Source organism: Salmo salar, chromosome 07 (genome assembly GCF_965601325.2).
Source record: "Salmo salar chromosome 07, fSalSal1, whole genome shotgun sequence".
NCBI classification, from domain to species: Eukaryota; Metazoa; Chordata; class Actinopteri; order Salmoniformes; family Salmonidae; genus Salmo; species Salmo salar.
In genome coordinates, this window is record NC_138297.1 from 51,259,313 (window position 1) to 51,276,884 (window position 17,572).

Consider the following 17,572-nt stretch of genomic DNA (forward strand, 5'->3'; position numbering starts at 1 on the left):
AGAGAGGAGAGAGAGAGAGATTGCATCTACAAGGGAAGAGTGACCACGAAGACCCTCAGCAAAAAAATAAATAATGACTTGCCGAGGATAGCATTTCAAGGACTTTATATCAAAAGCAATGGGCACAACACTCTTTAGTTCTGATGAGTGAAAATAATCTCTGTGGGCTCAGCCTCTGAGTTACTGAGGAAGTAAATGTCAAATAGCCCCAAAAAACTGCATTATTATCTGAGTGTCTTTTATTATGAGTGGTGGAGCCTCCTGGCTAAAGAAAGAGATGGAAGGGGAGATAGATCTGATTTCTGCCTCTAGGGAGCTTGTGATTGTTTAGTCTCAGAAATGGTATATTTTTTTACTGCTCAGCATAAGTAGGTATTCAACCTCGTTTAAGAAGTATTGAAGTTTGCTTTCCTGTAATGCAGACATGCTGTACTCCTCCAAGAGACTGGGATCAATCTTAGCTTAACTGGTCTATTGAATGCCCGGGAGGGAGGGAGAGATCCTCACTAGCTGCAGACCAAGGAACTCATAGCACCTCTCTTCACTAGCCGATGAATAGGGAAGCTTTGTTTGCTAATGACATGAGTGGATTTATGCAGGGCGCTCTTTACACATCTCAGCCTTCAAGATGGTCATATTGAAATTGCCTCATATTCAGAATCCATTCTTCGCCCTTCGAGATACATCTCTGACTGCTTTTATGTTCTAATGGAATAGAAGGTAAAAAAGCTTCAGAAAGGTATAAATACTTGTTCTCCTCAGACTTAAGTTTGACCGTTGGAGCTGTGTATTGTGTGTTCAGCAGGCTCTGAGTCATACGCTGCAACAGCTTTTCACTTTTTATGTGATGCTTTTCAATGTCAGGGAACTTTCAAAAGGTTTACACGTTCCTTATTGGATTTACTTCACAAACTACGTGTGGGTGCGCGCGTTGTGCACGTGTACCGTACCCAGTTCTATTATTGACCTGAGTCAGTGTTGAAAGCATGGACATTGGTGTTGGTCAGAAGTATTGATGTGTGTGTTGTGGCAGCAGCAGCTCTGGGGGTCCTGGTTCTGAGGAGGCGGCGGGGGGGAACAGTCGACACCGCCGCAACCGCCACGGCAACGCCGCCGCACCCGGAGGATTGGAGAGGAGGATGGAGGAACTGGAAAAGGTACTCAAAATTAGGCTTCCTCTACCATTCCCCCAGAAGTGTGCACTCGGTCACTCCCCCTCATGCATTGAACGCATTGGATTAGTGCAAGCATAGCTGGAGGAAGGTTCTGCATTAGGCCTATAATTCACTAGTTGACAACTGAATTTCAACGCAGGTCTATCCAGCATCACTATCCAATGTTTTTATTTATTTCACCTTTATTTAACCAGGTAGGCTAGTTGAGAACAAGTTCTCATTTACAACTGCGACCTGGCCAAGATAAAGCAAAGCAGTTCGACACATACAACAACACAGAGTTACACATGGAGTAAAAAAACCATACAGTCAATAATACAGTAGAAAAAGTCTATATACAATGTGAGCAAATGCGGTAAGATAAGGGAGGTAAGGCAATAAATAGGCCATGGTGGCGAAGTAATTACAATATACCAATTAAACACTGGAGTGATTGATGTGCAGAAGATGAATGTGCAAGTAGAGATACTGGGGTGCAAAGGAGCAAGATAGATAGATAGATAGATAGATAGATAGATAGATAGATAGATAGATAGATAGATATAGTATGTGGACGAGGTAGTTGGATGGGCTATTTACAGATGGGCTATGTACAGGTGCAGTGATCTGTGAGCTGCTCTGACAGCTGGTGCTTAAAGCTAGTGAGGGAGATATGAGTCTCCAGCTTCAGTGATTTTTGCAGTTTGTTCTAGTCATTGGCAGCAGAGAACTGGAAGGAAAGGCGGCCAAAGGAGGAATTGGCTTTGGGGGTGACTAGTGAGATATACCTGCTGGAGTGCGTGCTACAGGTGGGTGCTGCTATGGTGACCAGTGAGCTGAGATAAGGCGGGGCTTTACCTAGCAGAGACTTGTAGATGACCATGCGCCAGTGGGTTTGGCGACGAGTATGAAGCGAGGGCCAGCCAACGAGAGCGTACAGGTTGCAGTGGTGGGTAGTATATGGGGCTTTGGTGACGAAACGGATGGCACTGTGATAGACTGCATCCAATTTGCTGAATAGAGTGTTGGAGGCTATTTTGTAAATGACATCGCCGAAGTCAAGGATCGGTAGGATGGTCAGTTTTACAAGGGTATGTTTGGCAGCATGAGTGAAGAATGCTTTGTTGCGAAATAGGATGCTCATTCTAGATTTAATTTTGGATTGGAGATGCTTAATGTTTATAATGTGACTGATGTTTGAAATATTAAAATACGACATGTCTTAGTTGATTATTTCAGAATGACTATTATGCTTCTTGGTACATTTGATATTTTATTGTTGGTCTTTGATATCCTTCCTGTCTACTGCTATTTCTCTTTCTATATTCATCTCACATTTCCTGAAAGCCCTGTGTTGTCTGTCTGTTCGTCACAGGGGCAGAGATACTTTGATAGCAGCAGGGCCTGGGGAGAGGTGACCTATAATTGTTTTTAAAGCGTCTATCAGCATCCTGATAAATCTTGAGGATTTATTTTTAAAAGATGAATTCCTCTGAGTCGTTTGAGCGGCTGCCCAGTCTGGCCTCGCTGTTCATCTTCAATCAGATGTAGCCCTTCCTATATTCCTGTCTGCAATAACTCCTCTGTGTTCAGTCAGAGAATGTACTTTACTGGAGTTAGGAAGAGGGGGAGTTCTCTCTTCCCCAACGCTCTGTACTCCCTCTCAATCACTTTTTAGATTCTCAAATGTCACCCCGGTCCAGTCCATTTGTAAAAGAAAAACTACTGCTTTCACTTGCCACGACGCCTGTAAATTAAGAGTTTGCACATCACTGGCGAGTTCGAGAGAGCAGTCAGTGCACTTTAGTTTTGTATTGATTTCAGCAAGTTCTGTCGCTGGTCTCAGGCTTGTTGTTTAAATGCAGTATATTTCATTGACAAATGTGCAGTGTCCTTGATTGCTTTGAGTATCCTATTGTAGTGTCATTCATCATGATAATGAAAGTATTACTTTGAACCTTCCGTTACCCATGTAACTCGGGTAACCCTCCATAAAATAACATTTATCTTCCACGTCCTGAAGGTTTATGGTTGCCACGGTATGGACATCATGCTATGTGGGTTTCCATGGAAACCAGTTCAGGCTTAACTTTGTTTTTACTACAGATAAGTTGGAGAGGCAGATTCCTGGCGAGCCTTCATTTAGCAGCGTAAAGATCAACGTGACTAATGTCCACATGGCTGAGGCTTCTATATTTGTTCTCTCTCGCTGTCTCTCTGACTCTGTCTCTCTCTGTCTGTGTGTGTGTGGACCGTACCAAAGTGCTGCAGTAGGTGTTCTAACGTTAAACAGCTCTTTGTCCGTTCTTCCTCAGGAGCTGGCCAGACAGAGGCAGGAGAATGGGCAGCTGCTGAAAGCCCAACAGGATAAAGACGACCTAATTGGAAAGCTGAAGGAGGAGATTGACTTGCTGAATAGAGTGAGTGTTGGAGAGGGTTTGCCCAGGGTTGAGAAGGTAGAGTTGGGCTAGGCTGGGGGGTGTTGGAGACAGTCATTCAGGGTTGAGAGGGTGGAGGTGGGCTAGAGTGTTGGGGAGGGTCACCTAGGGTTGGGAGGGTAGAGGTGGGCTAGGCTGGGGTGTGTTGGAGACGGTCACCCAGGGTTGAGAGGGTAGAGGTGGGCTAGGCTGGGGAGTGTTGGAGCCGGTCACCCAAGGTTGAGAGGGTAGAGGTGGGCTAGGGTGGGCAACCACTAAGGCACTGAGAGTTAAGTCATTTATAGGTATTTTGAAGAGGTTACTATACAGATGTTAGAGCAACAAGGCTAGATCTACTTTCACAATTATTAGTAATTAATAGTATGCTCCTTAAATTATAACATGTGATTATGTATGGTGCCCTTCTAGTCTAGAACACAGGTATAGTAATGTATATCTATGTGTTTTTTTTACCAGTAATCCTTTGATGGACAACTCTGTCTTGCCACGTCTAACTGCCACAGTTAAAGATGCACTATGCAGAAATCGCTCTGCCATTTCCTGGTTGCAAAAATTCTAATAGTTCGCTTAATTTCAGTTTATGTGACAACTGGCAAGTATAGTGTAGAGAATCATTGTACCGTTTAAGCTGTTGGGAAATATATTTTCCATAACCCAAAATATTGCATTTTCAGTTGTTTAAAGCTGGTGTACAAAACTAAAAGTAAAAAATGTAACGTAAGGGAAGCATATAAATAGCACACATTGAACAGATCTACCACTTCTTAGACTTGCTTTCAATGAGAATGACTGATCTATAACACCTATTTCTATGTGAATGTTATTATAGTTTCTCTTATTTGTCAGTTGCAAGCTTGTCATTTTTAGTAACTGTGCACTGCAGAGGAGACTTGGAGATATTCAGTCTCACACAGCTGTGTTGAGTGAAGCCGAGGACTAAATAGAACCGATAGCGACGTGGTAATTTGGCAATCTGCAGGCAATCAGCTTGATATTGTAAAGCTGCTTCTCGGATAAGCAGAAGATTACAATTATCCAGCGCTTGCAAGGATTAACACTCGCACAGGCACCCCCCAAAAAAGGGATTTTCTCATGTTCTCTCTCGCTCTATTTATCTCCCGTACCCCAACCTCTGAACTGGATCTGATTTGGTATTTTATCAACATTTTAAACTCATTGTCAACCGCACGGGTCGTAACCCCATCCGGTTTTGGTCTGCAGAGCCTGAAGTAAACGATATGCAGACCCGTTCAAGGTGCAGAGCTCTTCAGTTCCACTCCCCTGCACCCCTTGGCAGTTTGGAGAAACAACTTTTGAGTTTCGCTGTGTGCCTCCTAACTTAAAACAGCTGCTCTTTTCAAAACATGACATTTTCCCTTCCCTGACAGTCTATTGGATCTAGTCTTAAGAAAACACTAGGCCCTTGCTATAAGTCAAGAGTCCTTATGCCAATCAACATCCTACACACTGTGGTTAAGAGAAACCCTTCTACTGTGGAGTGCAAGTCTGATTTCAATCATCCCTTGAGATGTAATGTGACTTATAACCACTAGGGTTATCAGCCTGTAATTAATTCATCATTAGTCAAGAGTTACTACATCTCCACTCCTATCCGCTCCTGAATGTTATGTAACCATTTAGTAGTCCATGCATTAGGCTATATCCACAGACTCTGAATGTAAAGAGACAGCTGTGTCATGTGCCTCTTTCTCTAGAGACCAATTATATTACTTCTCCTTGGCACCAGGGAGTCAGATCTGTGACAGCCTACAGGCCCCACCCCCTGTCTCCATACCTACTGTAGACCCACACTGTATACAGAGAGGCAAATACCCCACACCCTGTCTCCATACCTTCTGTAGACCCACACTGTATACAGAGAGGCAAATACCCCACACCCTGTCTCCATACCTACTGTAGACCCACACTGTATACAGAGAGGCAAATACCCCACACCCTGTCTCCATACCTACTGTAGACCCACACTGTATACAGAGAGGCAAATACCCCACCACCTGTCTCCATACCTACTGTAGACCCACACTGTATACAGAGAGGCAAATACCCCACCACCTGTCTCCATACCTACTGTAGACCCACACTGTATACAGAGAGGCAAATACCCCACCCCCTGTCTCCATACCTACTGTAGACCCACACTGTATACAGAGAGGCAAATACCCCACACCCTGTCTCCATACCTACTGTAGACCCACACTGTATACAGAGAGGCAAATACCCCACCCCCTGTCTCCATACCTACTGTAGACCCACACTGTATACAGAGAGGCAAATACCCCACACCCTGTCTCCATACCTTCTGTAGACCCACACTGTATACAGAGAGGCAAATACTCCACACCCTGTCTCCATACCTACTGTAGACCCACACTGTATACAGAGAGGCAAATACTCCACACCCTGTCTCCATACCTACTGTAGACCCACACTGTATACAGAGAGGCAAATACCCCACCTCCTGTCTCCATACCTACTGTAGACCCACACTGTATACAGAGGCAAATACCCCACACCCTGTCTCCATACCTACTGTAGACCCACACTGTATTCAGAGAGGCAAATACCCCACACCCTGTCTCCATACCTACTGTAGACCCACACTGTATACAGAGAGGCAAATACTCCACACCCTGTCTCCATACCTACTGTAGACCCACACTGTATACAGAGAGGCAAATACTCCACACCCTGTCTCCATACCTACTGTAGACCCACACTGTATTCAGAGAGGCAAATACCCCACACCCTGTCTCCATACCTACTGTAGACCCACACTGTATACAGAGAGGCAAATACTCCACACCCTGTCTCCATACCTACTGTAGACCCACACTGTATACAGAGAGGCAAATACCCCACCCCCTGTCTCCATACCTACTGTAGACCCACACTGTATTCAGAGAGGCAAATACCTCACCCCCTGTATCCATACCTACTGTAGACCCACACTGTATACAGAGAGGCAAATACCCCACCACCTGTCTCCATACCTACTGTAGACCCACACTGTATACAGAGGCAAATACTCCACACCCTGTCTCCATACCTACTGTAGACCCACACTGTATTCAGAGAGGCAAATACCCCACACCCTGTCTCCATACCTACTGTAGACCCACACTGTATACAGAGAGGCAAATACTCCACACTCCTGTCTCCATACCTACTGTAGACCCACACTGTATACAGAGAGGCAAATACCCCACCCCCTGTCTCCATACCTACTGTAGACCCACACTTTATACAGAGAGGCAAATACTCCACACCCTGTCTCCATACCTACTGTAGAACCACACTGTATTCAGAGAGGCAAATACCTCACCCCCTGTATCCATACCTACTGTAGACCCACACTGTATACAGAGAGGCAAATACCCCACCACCTGTCTCCATACCTACTGTAGACCCACACTGTATTCAGAGAGGCAAATACCCCACACCCTGTCTCCATACCTACTGTAGACCCACACTGTATACAGAGGGCAAATACCCCACCTCCTGTCTCCATACCTACTGTAGACCCACACTGTATACAGAGAGGCAAATACCCCACCTCCTGTCTCCATACCTACTGTAGACCCACACTGTATACAGAGAGGCAAATACTGGGGTCCTCAGAAACACAAATTCCTCAGCATGTCTCCCGATGTTGTTATTTTGTATTTTTCCAAGGTTGATGGCATTCATTCACTCACTCACAAGGTTTCATAGATCATTGTCTAGCTCCTGGCATTGAATATTGAGAAGAAACATCAACAGCGGGTCTCTTTCCTGTTGGTTTCATCAGAGGTCAGAGTTTCTGTTTCCTGAGTCTACAGTCATAGGCCAGTATTCCAGTGTTCCCAGCGCTCTGAGACCATCAACAGAATCTCCCCATCGCATGACCCCTCCTCCTGTTATCTGGGTAACAGGTTTTGGCAATGTTTTTGGCATTAGGAAACCTAGCAGGAGGCCTCCAAAAGCCTTTCATCTCTGAAATATTCCAAAAGAGAGTATGCAGGCCTCCTCGATGAGGCATTCCAATGCAAACAAGCCCTGAGTCTCCCCTGCCAACAAATACAGTTGCTGGTCAGTGTTGATTTTGCACATTTCAGGAACTTGCAAGGGTCCTCTATGCCTGGCTGTCTTTATTATCGTCACATTTGTTCGTTAAGATAGGCTGTAGAGACTGCAGTGGCTATAAGCCATCTGGTCATGTGGAGGAGGCCATATAACTGTTGGATCTGAGAGCCCTGATAGCATCACATGAACAGGACCTCATAAGACGAAGTCTCCCGTTGGGAACACTCGCCGGTGCGATAGTGATCAGAAATGTCCCTCTGAGCGGTTACTGCAAGGCCTGATGGGAAGGCAGGAGATAAGGAACAGATCCAGTGTGGCGTCTCTTTCTCGCAGCGCTTGAAGATTGAACTGTGACTCACTAGCAAAGTTTGTTTGTAGCGAAGGCTTGGATAAGGCTGAGGTGCTGGCAGACAATATGACCCCGGAGGACATCTGACTCTGGCTACATAGAATAAAGGCTCAAGCAGGTTGCATGCAAGTTGAAGTACATGTAGATATAATCTATGTTGGGAGATTCAATGAAATGTGAATAAAGTTATTAGTCGGTTGTAACTTTAAAACATTCAAGTGGTATGCCGGAGGCCAGAAAAACAATGTCATGGCTATCGAGTGAATCTAGCAGCCGTCTGATGCGAAATGAGACGGCTTTTCTCCCCTTGTGTCAGAGCTCAGACAGTGAGCTGTTCTGTAGCCACACCATGTCTGTGGCTCTGTGACCTCCAGTGTTTGACTTGCAGACTACCTCGCTTTTTAAGTTTCCGACAAGTGCGGCTTAGCTAATCCTGACGGTCGCCTGTCGCTGCTGCCAGTGATGGAGGAAGCTGAAAATGAGAAGTGTCACTTTTAGATCAGCGCTTTGATGAGAGGGCGTCATGGCAACAGGGCTCCTCATTTGTGCCTAATTGGAGCTGTTCAAGTTTAATTCGTTATTTTCAAGGCAATTCTGCTGAAGGGAGACCCGGGAGGTGAAACTCTTCGTTCCACCTCTCGCTCTCTCATCTTTCTCTAAACTGACAAGCTAACTCCTCTGAGGTAAAAATAAGGCAGATCTTGCATAATGATGGTATATGACTTCCTTTAGATCAAGCTGAAGTGGAGCTGTCTCCTTTGTTTTTGTTTTGCAGGACCTCGATGACATTGAGGATGAGAACGAGCAGCTGAAGCAGGAGAACAAAACTCTCCTGAAGGTGGTGGGCCAGCTGACGAGGTAGAACCCAACCAGCCACGGATCCCCACTTCCAAAAAGAAAACAAACCACCCCCCACCCCTCCAACGGAGTGCCCCTCAAGGCCTTACACCCCCTGCTCTCACCCACCCTTCCCTTTCCACCCTCGTTCCAAGTCCAGCAGCAGCATGTCCTTTCTCTGTGTCGGTGGTGTCCCTGTTGTTGTCGATGGGTGGAAGAGGACATTTAAGAGTAGCTTCTAGAGCCTTTGTGTCTTAAACGCACCTTGAGCGTCCTCCCTAAGGATGCTTTTATTCAGTTCTGAGGGGAAACTGAAGCCACCGAAAGCTCTAGTCCTATTTAGATCCCATGGGGTGTCTAAATGAGGTTCTGTGATGGTATATTTAATGTAAATCTCTTGTACATAGGCCATTTAGATTTGTTGTTCTTTTTGATGAATCTTAAAAAGGAAATTGAATGTACGTGGTGCATCACCGAGCACATGAGGGATGTTTTGTTTGTTTTAGGAACTTAAAGAGTTCTTGGACATTTTGACTCTAATGATCTGTCGACCAGGGTATATAATGCTTGCCTAGGTTATGTGCAACCGGCTCTCTGTGCTTCTGTTTATCTGCATCATTACAGTGTAAATGCATTGTCAGGTCAGAGGCTGTGTTGTCCTTCAAAGCACTAAAACCTGGTCTCCATCTGCACGTGAAACAACTGGCTCTGTGATGGAGCCTGTGTCATTTAGACCAAATTCAAGACAAAATCCCTGCTACCATCAGCCAAAGTGGGCATAATGCCTTGCATGTTACGGAAGTCTTTTTTGAAAATCCATTAGTTCCATTTCCCCAAGGGAATAAAAAAAAAGCCTGGTGCTTTTTCTGTTCATGTCGATGCCGCTTTTACTCTCTTGTTCCGATTTCTACTTGGTACATTTTAATCAGTGGGGTCGTTTCAGCTAAACCTAGGGTATGCCAGTGACATGGGTGGGGGGGATAAAGTTGACGCTTTATTTACTGCGTTTTATACACAATTTAAAACTCTAAAATGCTATTCAGAGAACAGCAAAAACAAGCAAAATTTACTCCAGTCATAATACGCTAAACTGCTATTGCCTTTTAATGGGGATTGGAATGATTTTAGTAGCCTATTTTATATTGTTGGTGTTGAGCTAGGATATGATGACTGCCATACTCTGCCAAACCCAATTGACGCCCTGATTTTAATCCATGTGGTATATTTTAAACCTGAAGTCATTCAAATATATATATCCCCATTATAAATCATAAAAAGCAAGCAATTTGTTTTCATTAATTCTATGCTTTATAGCCATTTCAATGTGGAAAATGAAATATTATAGTATTGTATTTCTACTGGGGTTACACCCCAGTAGAAATACATGTGGAATCTTTTGAAATGCGTTTTGCATCTGTAACTCAAGCGTTTACAACTTGTTTTGTTTGCAATATTGATAGATGTAGCTGCTCTTGGTATATAGTGAGTAAGAGTTATAGAGTAAGCTACTGCAGTGCATTTTGTTGTATGATAACCAAATCAACTGAAGGAACATACTTTTTGAAATGCATCTCTTTTTGATTTCTCAAGACAGTGATGTGGCTGTGAGAAGTTCTATTACTTTTACCCCGTCCGTATTTAGATCTTTGCATTACATACAGGGGCCCATTTTTGTGCTGAAACAAATGTGTGGCTCTTGCATCATGTATTCTGTAAAGCCCACTGGGTGGTAAAGATTTTAGGTTTTTAGACTTTACTGGGGTACGTCTTGATATAGAAACCCCTCTTACCGGTAGACACACACATATATATATATATATATCACACACACACACACACACACACACACACACACACACACACACACACACACACACACACACACAGCCCTTACAGGAAAAAACACGTGAAACAATGTGTTTTTGGAGCACTTCACGTGATGATGTTTCACATAACCTTTCACATTTTGATTCAAATGTGAATCTTTTGGGGATATTTTTCACTTGAGATTTCACAGGTGATGCCCTGCAAATAAAACAGAGTTGTTAGAACACACAAACAGTGCTTTTAACATCATGTTTTCAACTTACATATTTGGCACACTTTGACATACATGATTACATTGTTTATGTTTGTTTATACAGTAATTATTATTCCACATGTCCTCACCTAGGATTTCAACTCACAACCTTTTTGTTCATGGCATTCTGACATATTCTTACACTTTGGACTTCAAAGTAAATCTCAGCTTTGTTAAAAGTACATATTTATCGGAGTGATTCAGGAGTAACATTAAAATAGAATAATATGCACCTACAAACATTAGACAACTATACAGAAAATCCCCAATTTGCTGAAATAAGTAAATGTATTAAATGATGAGCGAATAGTCAGATTAACTGTGAGCTAAAATAGCAGTGTAGTCGGCACTATTTTGGTAAGTGTAGAGGTGTAGTGGAAAGCTGCAGAGTTTGTGGTGCAGCAGAAAGATCAGTTTACCTCAAATCCAGAGGTGGTTAGTTCAAATCCCAGGTGGGGTCATATTGAAAAGTCAGTACTTAACTACTAAGTGATCATGTCTAATGTAATTATATTGACATTGATTAAATATGTTTTAACTATTTTAGCAGAACAGCTTACCACTTACTTTAAAACTCGCATACCATGTAATTACTTTACTTATCATTATGTTACGTCCGGATGAATGGTAAAGCAAAGGTCTTGAGGACATCTTACAAACATCCTAACATGTTCCTCAATGACTGTCTTCGGATGTTGTGTCGTGGTCCCCTGGAGGTTTTCCAAGGATGTCCCCAAGGATCTCGTTAGGACGTTCTTGGAATGTTGTGTCATGGTCCCCTGGAGGTTTTATCTAGTTCCAGTTTTGTTCCAAGGATGTCCCCAAGGACCTCGTTAGGACGTTCTTGGAATGTTGTGTCATGGTCCCCTGGAGGTTTTATCTAGTTCCCGGTTTGTTTCAAGGATTTTCCCCAGGACGTTTTTAGGAAAATTCTTGGTATGTTGTGTCATGGTCCCCTGAAGGTTTTTGTCTAGCTCAAATGTTGTCACATGTAGTTTCATGCTTTCACATGTTAAGTTTTGCATCACCATCCCCACATTTACTCAAATGGTGTCAAGTGTAGTTTAATGGTGTCACATTGACATTTTGCTTCCCATGTTGTCACATTTATTTTACATAATATCATGTTATCACATGTTGTTTTACATGTTATCACATGAACTTTACGTGATCATGTGACATGTTGTTTCTGTAAGGGACACACCTCTTTCTCTCTCTACATTATGCATGTACAAAAGATGAAGTCATTTAATAAAAGTTTGATTATCTCTCTGTCGACTCGTTAGTGTTCATTAAGGCTAATTTGATGTGATGATGCGATGCCACTGAGCCGGTAATGTAACGTGACAGCGGTGGTTCAGTTGTCACAATAGACACACTGTGTGCTCCCCGACCATGGTTATTCATCATCGCCAATCACCTCGCAGTCTGACTGGGAAGGGACCACCCATCCCTGGCAAGCATCGTCTCCAAGACACTGCGACGCTGGACTAATATAGCAATGCCATCCAAGTCATTAGTCTCCCTCACCTTGAGAGAAGAGGGACAGGAGGGCTTCCTATCAGGACTAATGTAAAGGTAATTGTCTCATCTTCCTAGAACTGCCCCAGGGCGGCCCAGCACCATTCCTATTAGCATTTTTATAGGAAGTTGTAAGGTGTGTGTGATTTAGTAATATATTATAGGAGACCTGAAACGATTCTGTTCATTCCTCATCCTTCCTCTAGTTTGTGAAATAATCTCCTTTTTAAACTCCCTGCTTTGGCTTTTATTCCCGTCTTGTTATTCACAAACTTGATAGTCTTGACTGCTTCTCCTCTGCTTAGCAAAACTAGCATTAACTGAGTTTCAACCCACTATCTGTAACTTCATTTAAACCCCCTCATCTGTTCCTTAACCAGCCCTCTGAAAGGCCCTCACCACCACCACATAGCCTCAGGGGGACATGTTTAGAAAATGGAGGTATGTAGGTTTTGTTCATGCTAAATTAATGTAATTATTATTCTTACTTGTACACGACACAGTTGGGCTCTCATCAAAGCTCTAACGACACTAATGAAATTACAGGACTGCAGCGTTATCAGATATCATTTTACCTTTGTACTTTTAAGGAATAACTCCGTTTTTTTGGTAGATCTGAAATGTAACAGAGGTAGCATTTTTTTATTTCAGTGAAGACCTTAAAGATCTTCACTGAGATGAGGCCTGGAGGCTAGTTGATATGGATGGAATGGCCACATCTGTGTACACCGAAATGCATTTGATCTTGTGGAACTGATAGTCATTGGAGAAAAAATAAAACAAACCCTTATCTTGTTTCTTGAAGGAGGCCATTTTTCATTATCAGCAGTTTCTTGCTCTTGGTCCTCAGAGCCAATCTCTTCCATCTCTGGGATCTCTGGTGCAAGGAACCACTCACCCAGCTGAGGATGGCAGGGGTCGGGGAGAGAGATAGCGGGAGAGAATATATGTGGGTTATTTCGTCTCTCCTGAATTGGCTGGCTGGCTTGGAACCATCTGCTCAGAAAAATGCCTCCTAAAAAAAAATATTGCCCATATAGAATTTTGTTTAGAATAAGATAACATTTTTCTAAAACCTTTTGTAACCAGTAGATCATGTTCTACTGATATGGAACCTACGAGATCTCCCACACGTTGCACTTTTGTAACACAGATTAATAGCGTTGGCATTTGTGGAAGCCTGATGGACCTCTGTGGCTTGCTGCTGGACTAGTGAGGGATTTGTTCAACTTGTGCTCTCCCACCAACGCTCTGAAACGCAAACACCATGTCAGAGAGAGGGGGAGGTGGAAAAACACAAGACCCATGCATTTCCCTCAACACACCAGGGCCACGGCCACAAGCTGGGCTGCCCTTTCGGAAATGCCCTGTAAACGTCAATAAGGAGGAAAGGTGCCATTTTCACACCAATAAGCAACATAAACCATTGACAGACCAAAGGCATTTCATTCACCACAGAACTCCTACAACTGTATGATTCGTAGGGCGATAGATTCTCATACTTTCATTTTCCCACAACTGTTACCATAGCAATGACTGAGATATGGTTTGGTGTAAATCACACGTTATTGGTGTTTGTGTACTTTGGTTAGGCTTATAGTAAGTTATATGTTATTGCTGTAGTATTACATTTCTGATACAGTATGTCTTATGTGATTTGTAAAACTCTGCAAGCATTTCAATATGATAGAATATACTGCATATTACTGCCATTTCACCTATAGGTATAGTGGGATAGTTACAGTATATACCTCATGTGACCCATGATAAGACTATGCAATTAGCCTGTTTTATCTGATTCCATAAAGATAAAATATGCAATAGACTATTGTTGAGTTAGTAATAAGCAATCAAGAAAGGAATAGGAATGAAATTCGAAATACAAGTGTATTCCATTAATTTGTAAGATGAATGCTACATTATACAAGGCACAAACTTAAGCTACGAAGCATTAACAAGCATTACAAGGCACTTTTCGAAGGATGCTCATGGAGAGTGAGAGGTCATAGCCTAAAAGACCATGCACTAAGAGTCCCTGGGGTGAAGGAAGGAAGAAAGTGTATCTCACCGACGCAGGTCTAGAACAAAAGAGAGAAACAATGAATTTTAAGACCCCTTTATAACATCTTGAGTAGTTTCGATTCAAAATCGGAATTGTTGACCAATATTATTACTGTAAAGTTTACATCCTATAGGTCTGATATCTGATTGGAGGTTAAGACAACAGAAGCTCTGCTTCTCAGAGGTGTGATGAGGGGTTGGCAAGACAACACAGAGAACGTTGAATTCCTGGGAAGACAATAAAACCCCTTTGTTGATAAGAGTCCCTTCAGGGGCTACATAGGTATAATAAGGAATCGGTAAGACTTGATGAAGTTGATCCTCTTTCTTGTTGACTTAATATTTATATTCTACTTTTTTTGGGGGTGGGGGGCTGACATCTAAGTAAAAACGGAAGCACAGCATGTCCTCTTGGCTTTGCTGAGTGCCCATCTGCATTCTGAAATGACAGTTTCAGTTTCTCTTCCTCTTAGTTGAGTGCCTCTCCTCAAACCCACATAGACATTGGTCTGTGATGGCCAGTGGGACAAGAGATATTGTTCGAACTGAATTTCTGTATGTGGTCTTTTGTCAAACTTGAGGTCAAGTTCACTTTAAGGCAGGACAGTTGGATAGCCAGGCACTGTAGTAATGGTAGTTATAACATGTAATTTTATTTTCTTAATCCACTGGTGCCTCATTGTCCTGATCACTGTTGCGTTGGAGGCACCAATGTCACCTTGAAGCTGCATCCTCAAAATGAACTACATCAGCCTCAACATGGATTGTGTAAGTCAGAATGTGTTCAATAGTATTTGTGTACAGTTGTCGATACTCTACTCATGAAATCCTCATACAAGATATGGAATTGTCAAGTCCCATGATTAGAACCAGAGCACAACAGGCTTCAGTACCTCTTTTCTCAGCTGGGAATAAAGTTGGCTGTTCCAAAAGATCATTTTGGTCACCATAGCAACGAGCTATGATGCGAATCCCGATCAATCTTTCTAAACTATGGTCTGCGCACACCCATGAAGAGACACACACAACCTGCCTGGCTGCTAATTCCACCAACATCTTTTGCATTGTTGGGTGAGAACACTAATGACAGAATACCTCATATATAGACTGGGAATTTTGTTGCCACTTTTTTTATTTGCTGGACAAAACTACCTTGAGCGCTACGTATTTTAATAATGTGGAAGAAACGAGTTGAAATAACATACATATCCAATGTCTTCAACTTTCGAAGGAATTTAAATTCAAAGAATGACTCACACAACCTACACTGTGTAGATAGCAATCATGTTCAGTACCAGATATGTTTTTCTACCCTGCTTCAGTTGCTCTGCTCTACCAGTGGATGGCAGTGTTCTCACCACATCCATGCAACCTATTCAATCCACTACACTGGGGGTGTCAAACTCATTCCACTGGGGCCGAGTGTCTGGTTTTTCCTTTCAGTTAAGACCTAGACAACCAGATGAGGGGAGTTCCTTACTGATTAGTGACCTTAATTTGTCAATCAAGTGCAAGGGTGGAGCGAAAACCCGTAAGGCACTCGGCCCTCCGTGGAATGAGTTTGACACGTGCACTACACTGATTCATATCTCTCTTTGCTACACACACAGGGGTGGAAATCCCGGGGGGGACGGGGGACACACGACCCCCCCATCCTGGGAAAAATATGATTTGTCCCCCCCAATATATCACTGAAACATAACTATGTAATTTAAATAATATTAATAATACGCAATGAAAGCAATTGTGCTGATTATAGACACTTAATAGCGCGTTTTTAAGTTTCAAAAGATTGCGACCCCCCCCCCCCCCGCCCTTTGCCTCACAATGGTTTGATCCACTGCCAGTTCCTTAGCTTGCTACGTAACTGCCGTGAGGTTCATCCAGTCAATCGCGCACACACACACTAGCTGAATATGCAGAGCTAGCGCTCAAATATTAACTATTAAGCTAGCTAGTACCTATTCCATTTATGCGGCGTCGTCAAAGATGGAATCAGCATGCAGATGATTCAAAGTCCCTGTGATAAGGTTAGCGATAAACTGAAGTCCAAACTGAACAGAACTACACTCTCATCTACCATTGTCTTAAATATATTTAATGGTCTCGTTGCAAAAGCTAAATTGTCGCAAGGGAACTTTTATTTATTTAATTTCACCTTTATTTAACCCGGGTAGCAAAGATTATAGCAAACACCACTGAAACTGAATTGGTGCTCGCTAGCTTTGCAAATTCAGCTATTGTTGGAAGCCAGCCAATATGAAACAAACTATTAAAATTACAAAAGGTTGCAGCATATGTTGTGTAAATGGTGAACTCATACAGCTGTCAACTCTTGTCATTTTAATCCGTTTCACATTTGCTAGCTACCTTTTAGATCGAAGCCCATATAGAATGATTGAAGATGATAGAAGCCCATCTCCTACTGTAAATAACCTACACACTGTGTGTGTAGCCAGCCAGGTAGAAAAATGGCAGAAAAATAAAAGACGGACATCAGAGTATTTTTCAATACACCAAAATGCATAGTAAGAACCCTAGTAGCCTAATATCTCAAAGACTAGTTGATAAAATGTTCATGAGAAAGAAATGAAATTCTAATGGAAATGTTTTACAATGATGTCATTAGGCAGAGCAGGCAACAGATGGCACACAGACAGCAGAGTTGGGGACAGATATGCAGGGACAGACTGGCAGAGACTGGGAGTCTCAGGTAAGTTTGTTGAGTCTTTGTTTGGCAACATTATGAAAGGTTCTCAATTTTTTGGACTTGTAAAATAGGAACATAATTGGAAAATGCCATGGATACCCCCACTCTCAACTTAAACTGGTGACTGAACTAAGATTTGTTAAAGGCAATGGTATTGCTGTTGTGATTAGTTGTGTAGTTTTGGGTACCGGTAGTTAGGAGTACAGCAAACACCTTATTTCTTTGGTTCCTCAATATACATTTACCATATTACAATGTAGGCTATGTGTTACAGCACTACTTTTGGTGTCCCCCTCAGGAATTGCTCTTGAGAAAATTTCATGTAATTGTCCCCTCCAA

The 17,572-nt window shown here is 42.8% G+C and overlaps 1 protein-coding gene across 2 annotated transcripts in view; it reads left to right on the forward strand.

Annotated features, from left to right (window-relative positions):
• LOC106609416 (PRKC apoptosis WT1 regulator protein) overlaps nucleotides 1–12,213 on the forward strand; it is a 92,179-nt gene extending 79,966 nt beyond the window's left edge. The window contains exons 5-7 of one of the 2 annotated variants that reach the window (XM_014208216.3): nucleotides 1,034–1,157; nucleotides 3,470–3,574; nucleotides 8,800–12,213. In XM_014208216.3, coding sequence (XP_014063691.1) covers nucleotides 1,034–1,157; nucleotides 3,470–3,574; nucleotides 8,800–8,886 — 316 coding nt within the window. In that variant the 3' untranslated portion in view covers nucleotides 8,887–12,213. The remainder of the gene's footprint in view (nucleotides 1–1,033; nucleotides 1,158–3,469; nucleotides 3,575–8,799) is intronic. The other variant, XM_014208218.3, reaches the window with a different exon arrangement.
• The last annotated feature ends 5,359 nt before the right edge of the window (nucleotides 12,214–17,572 follow it).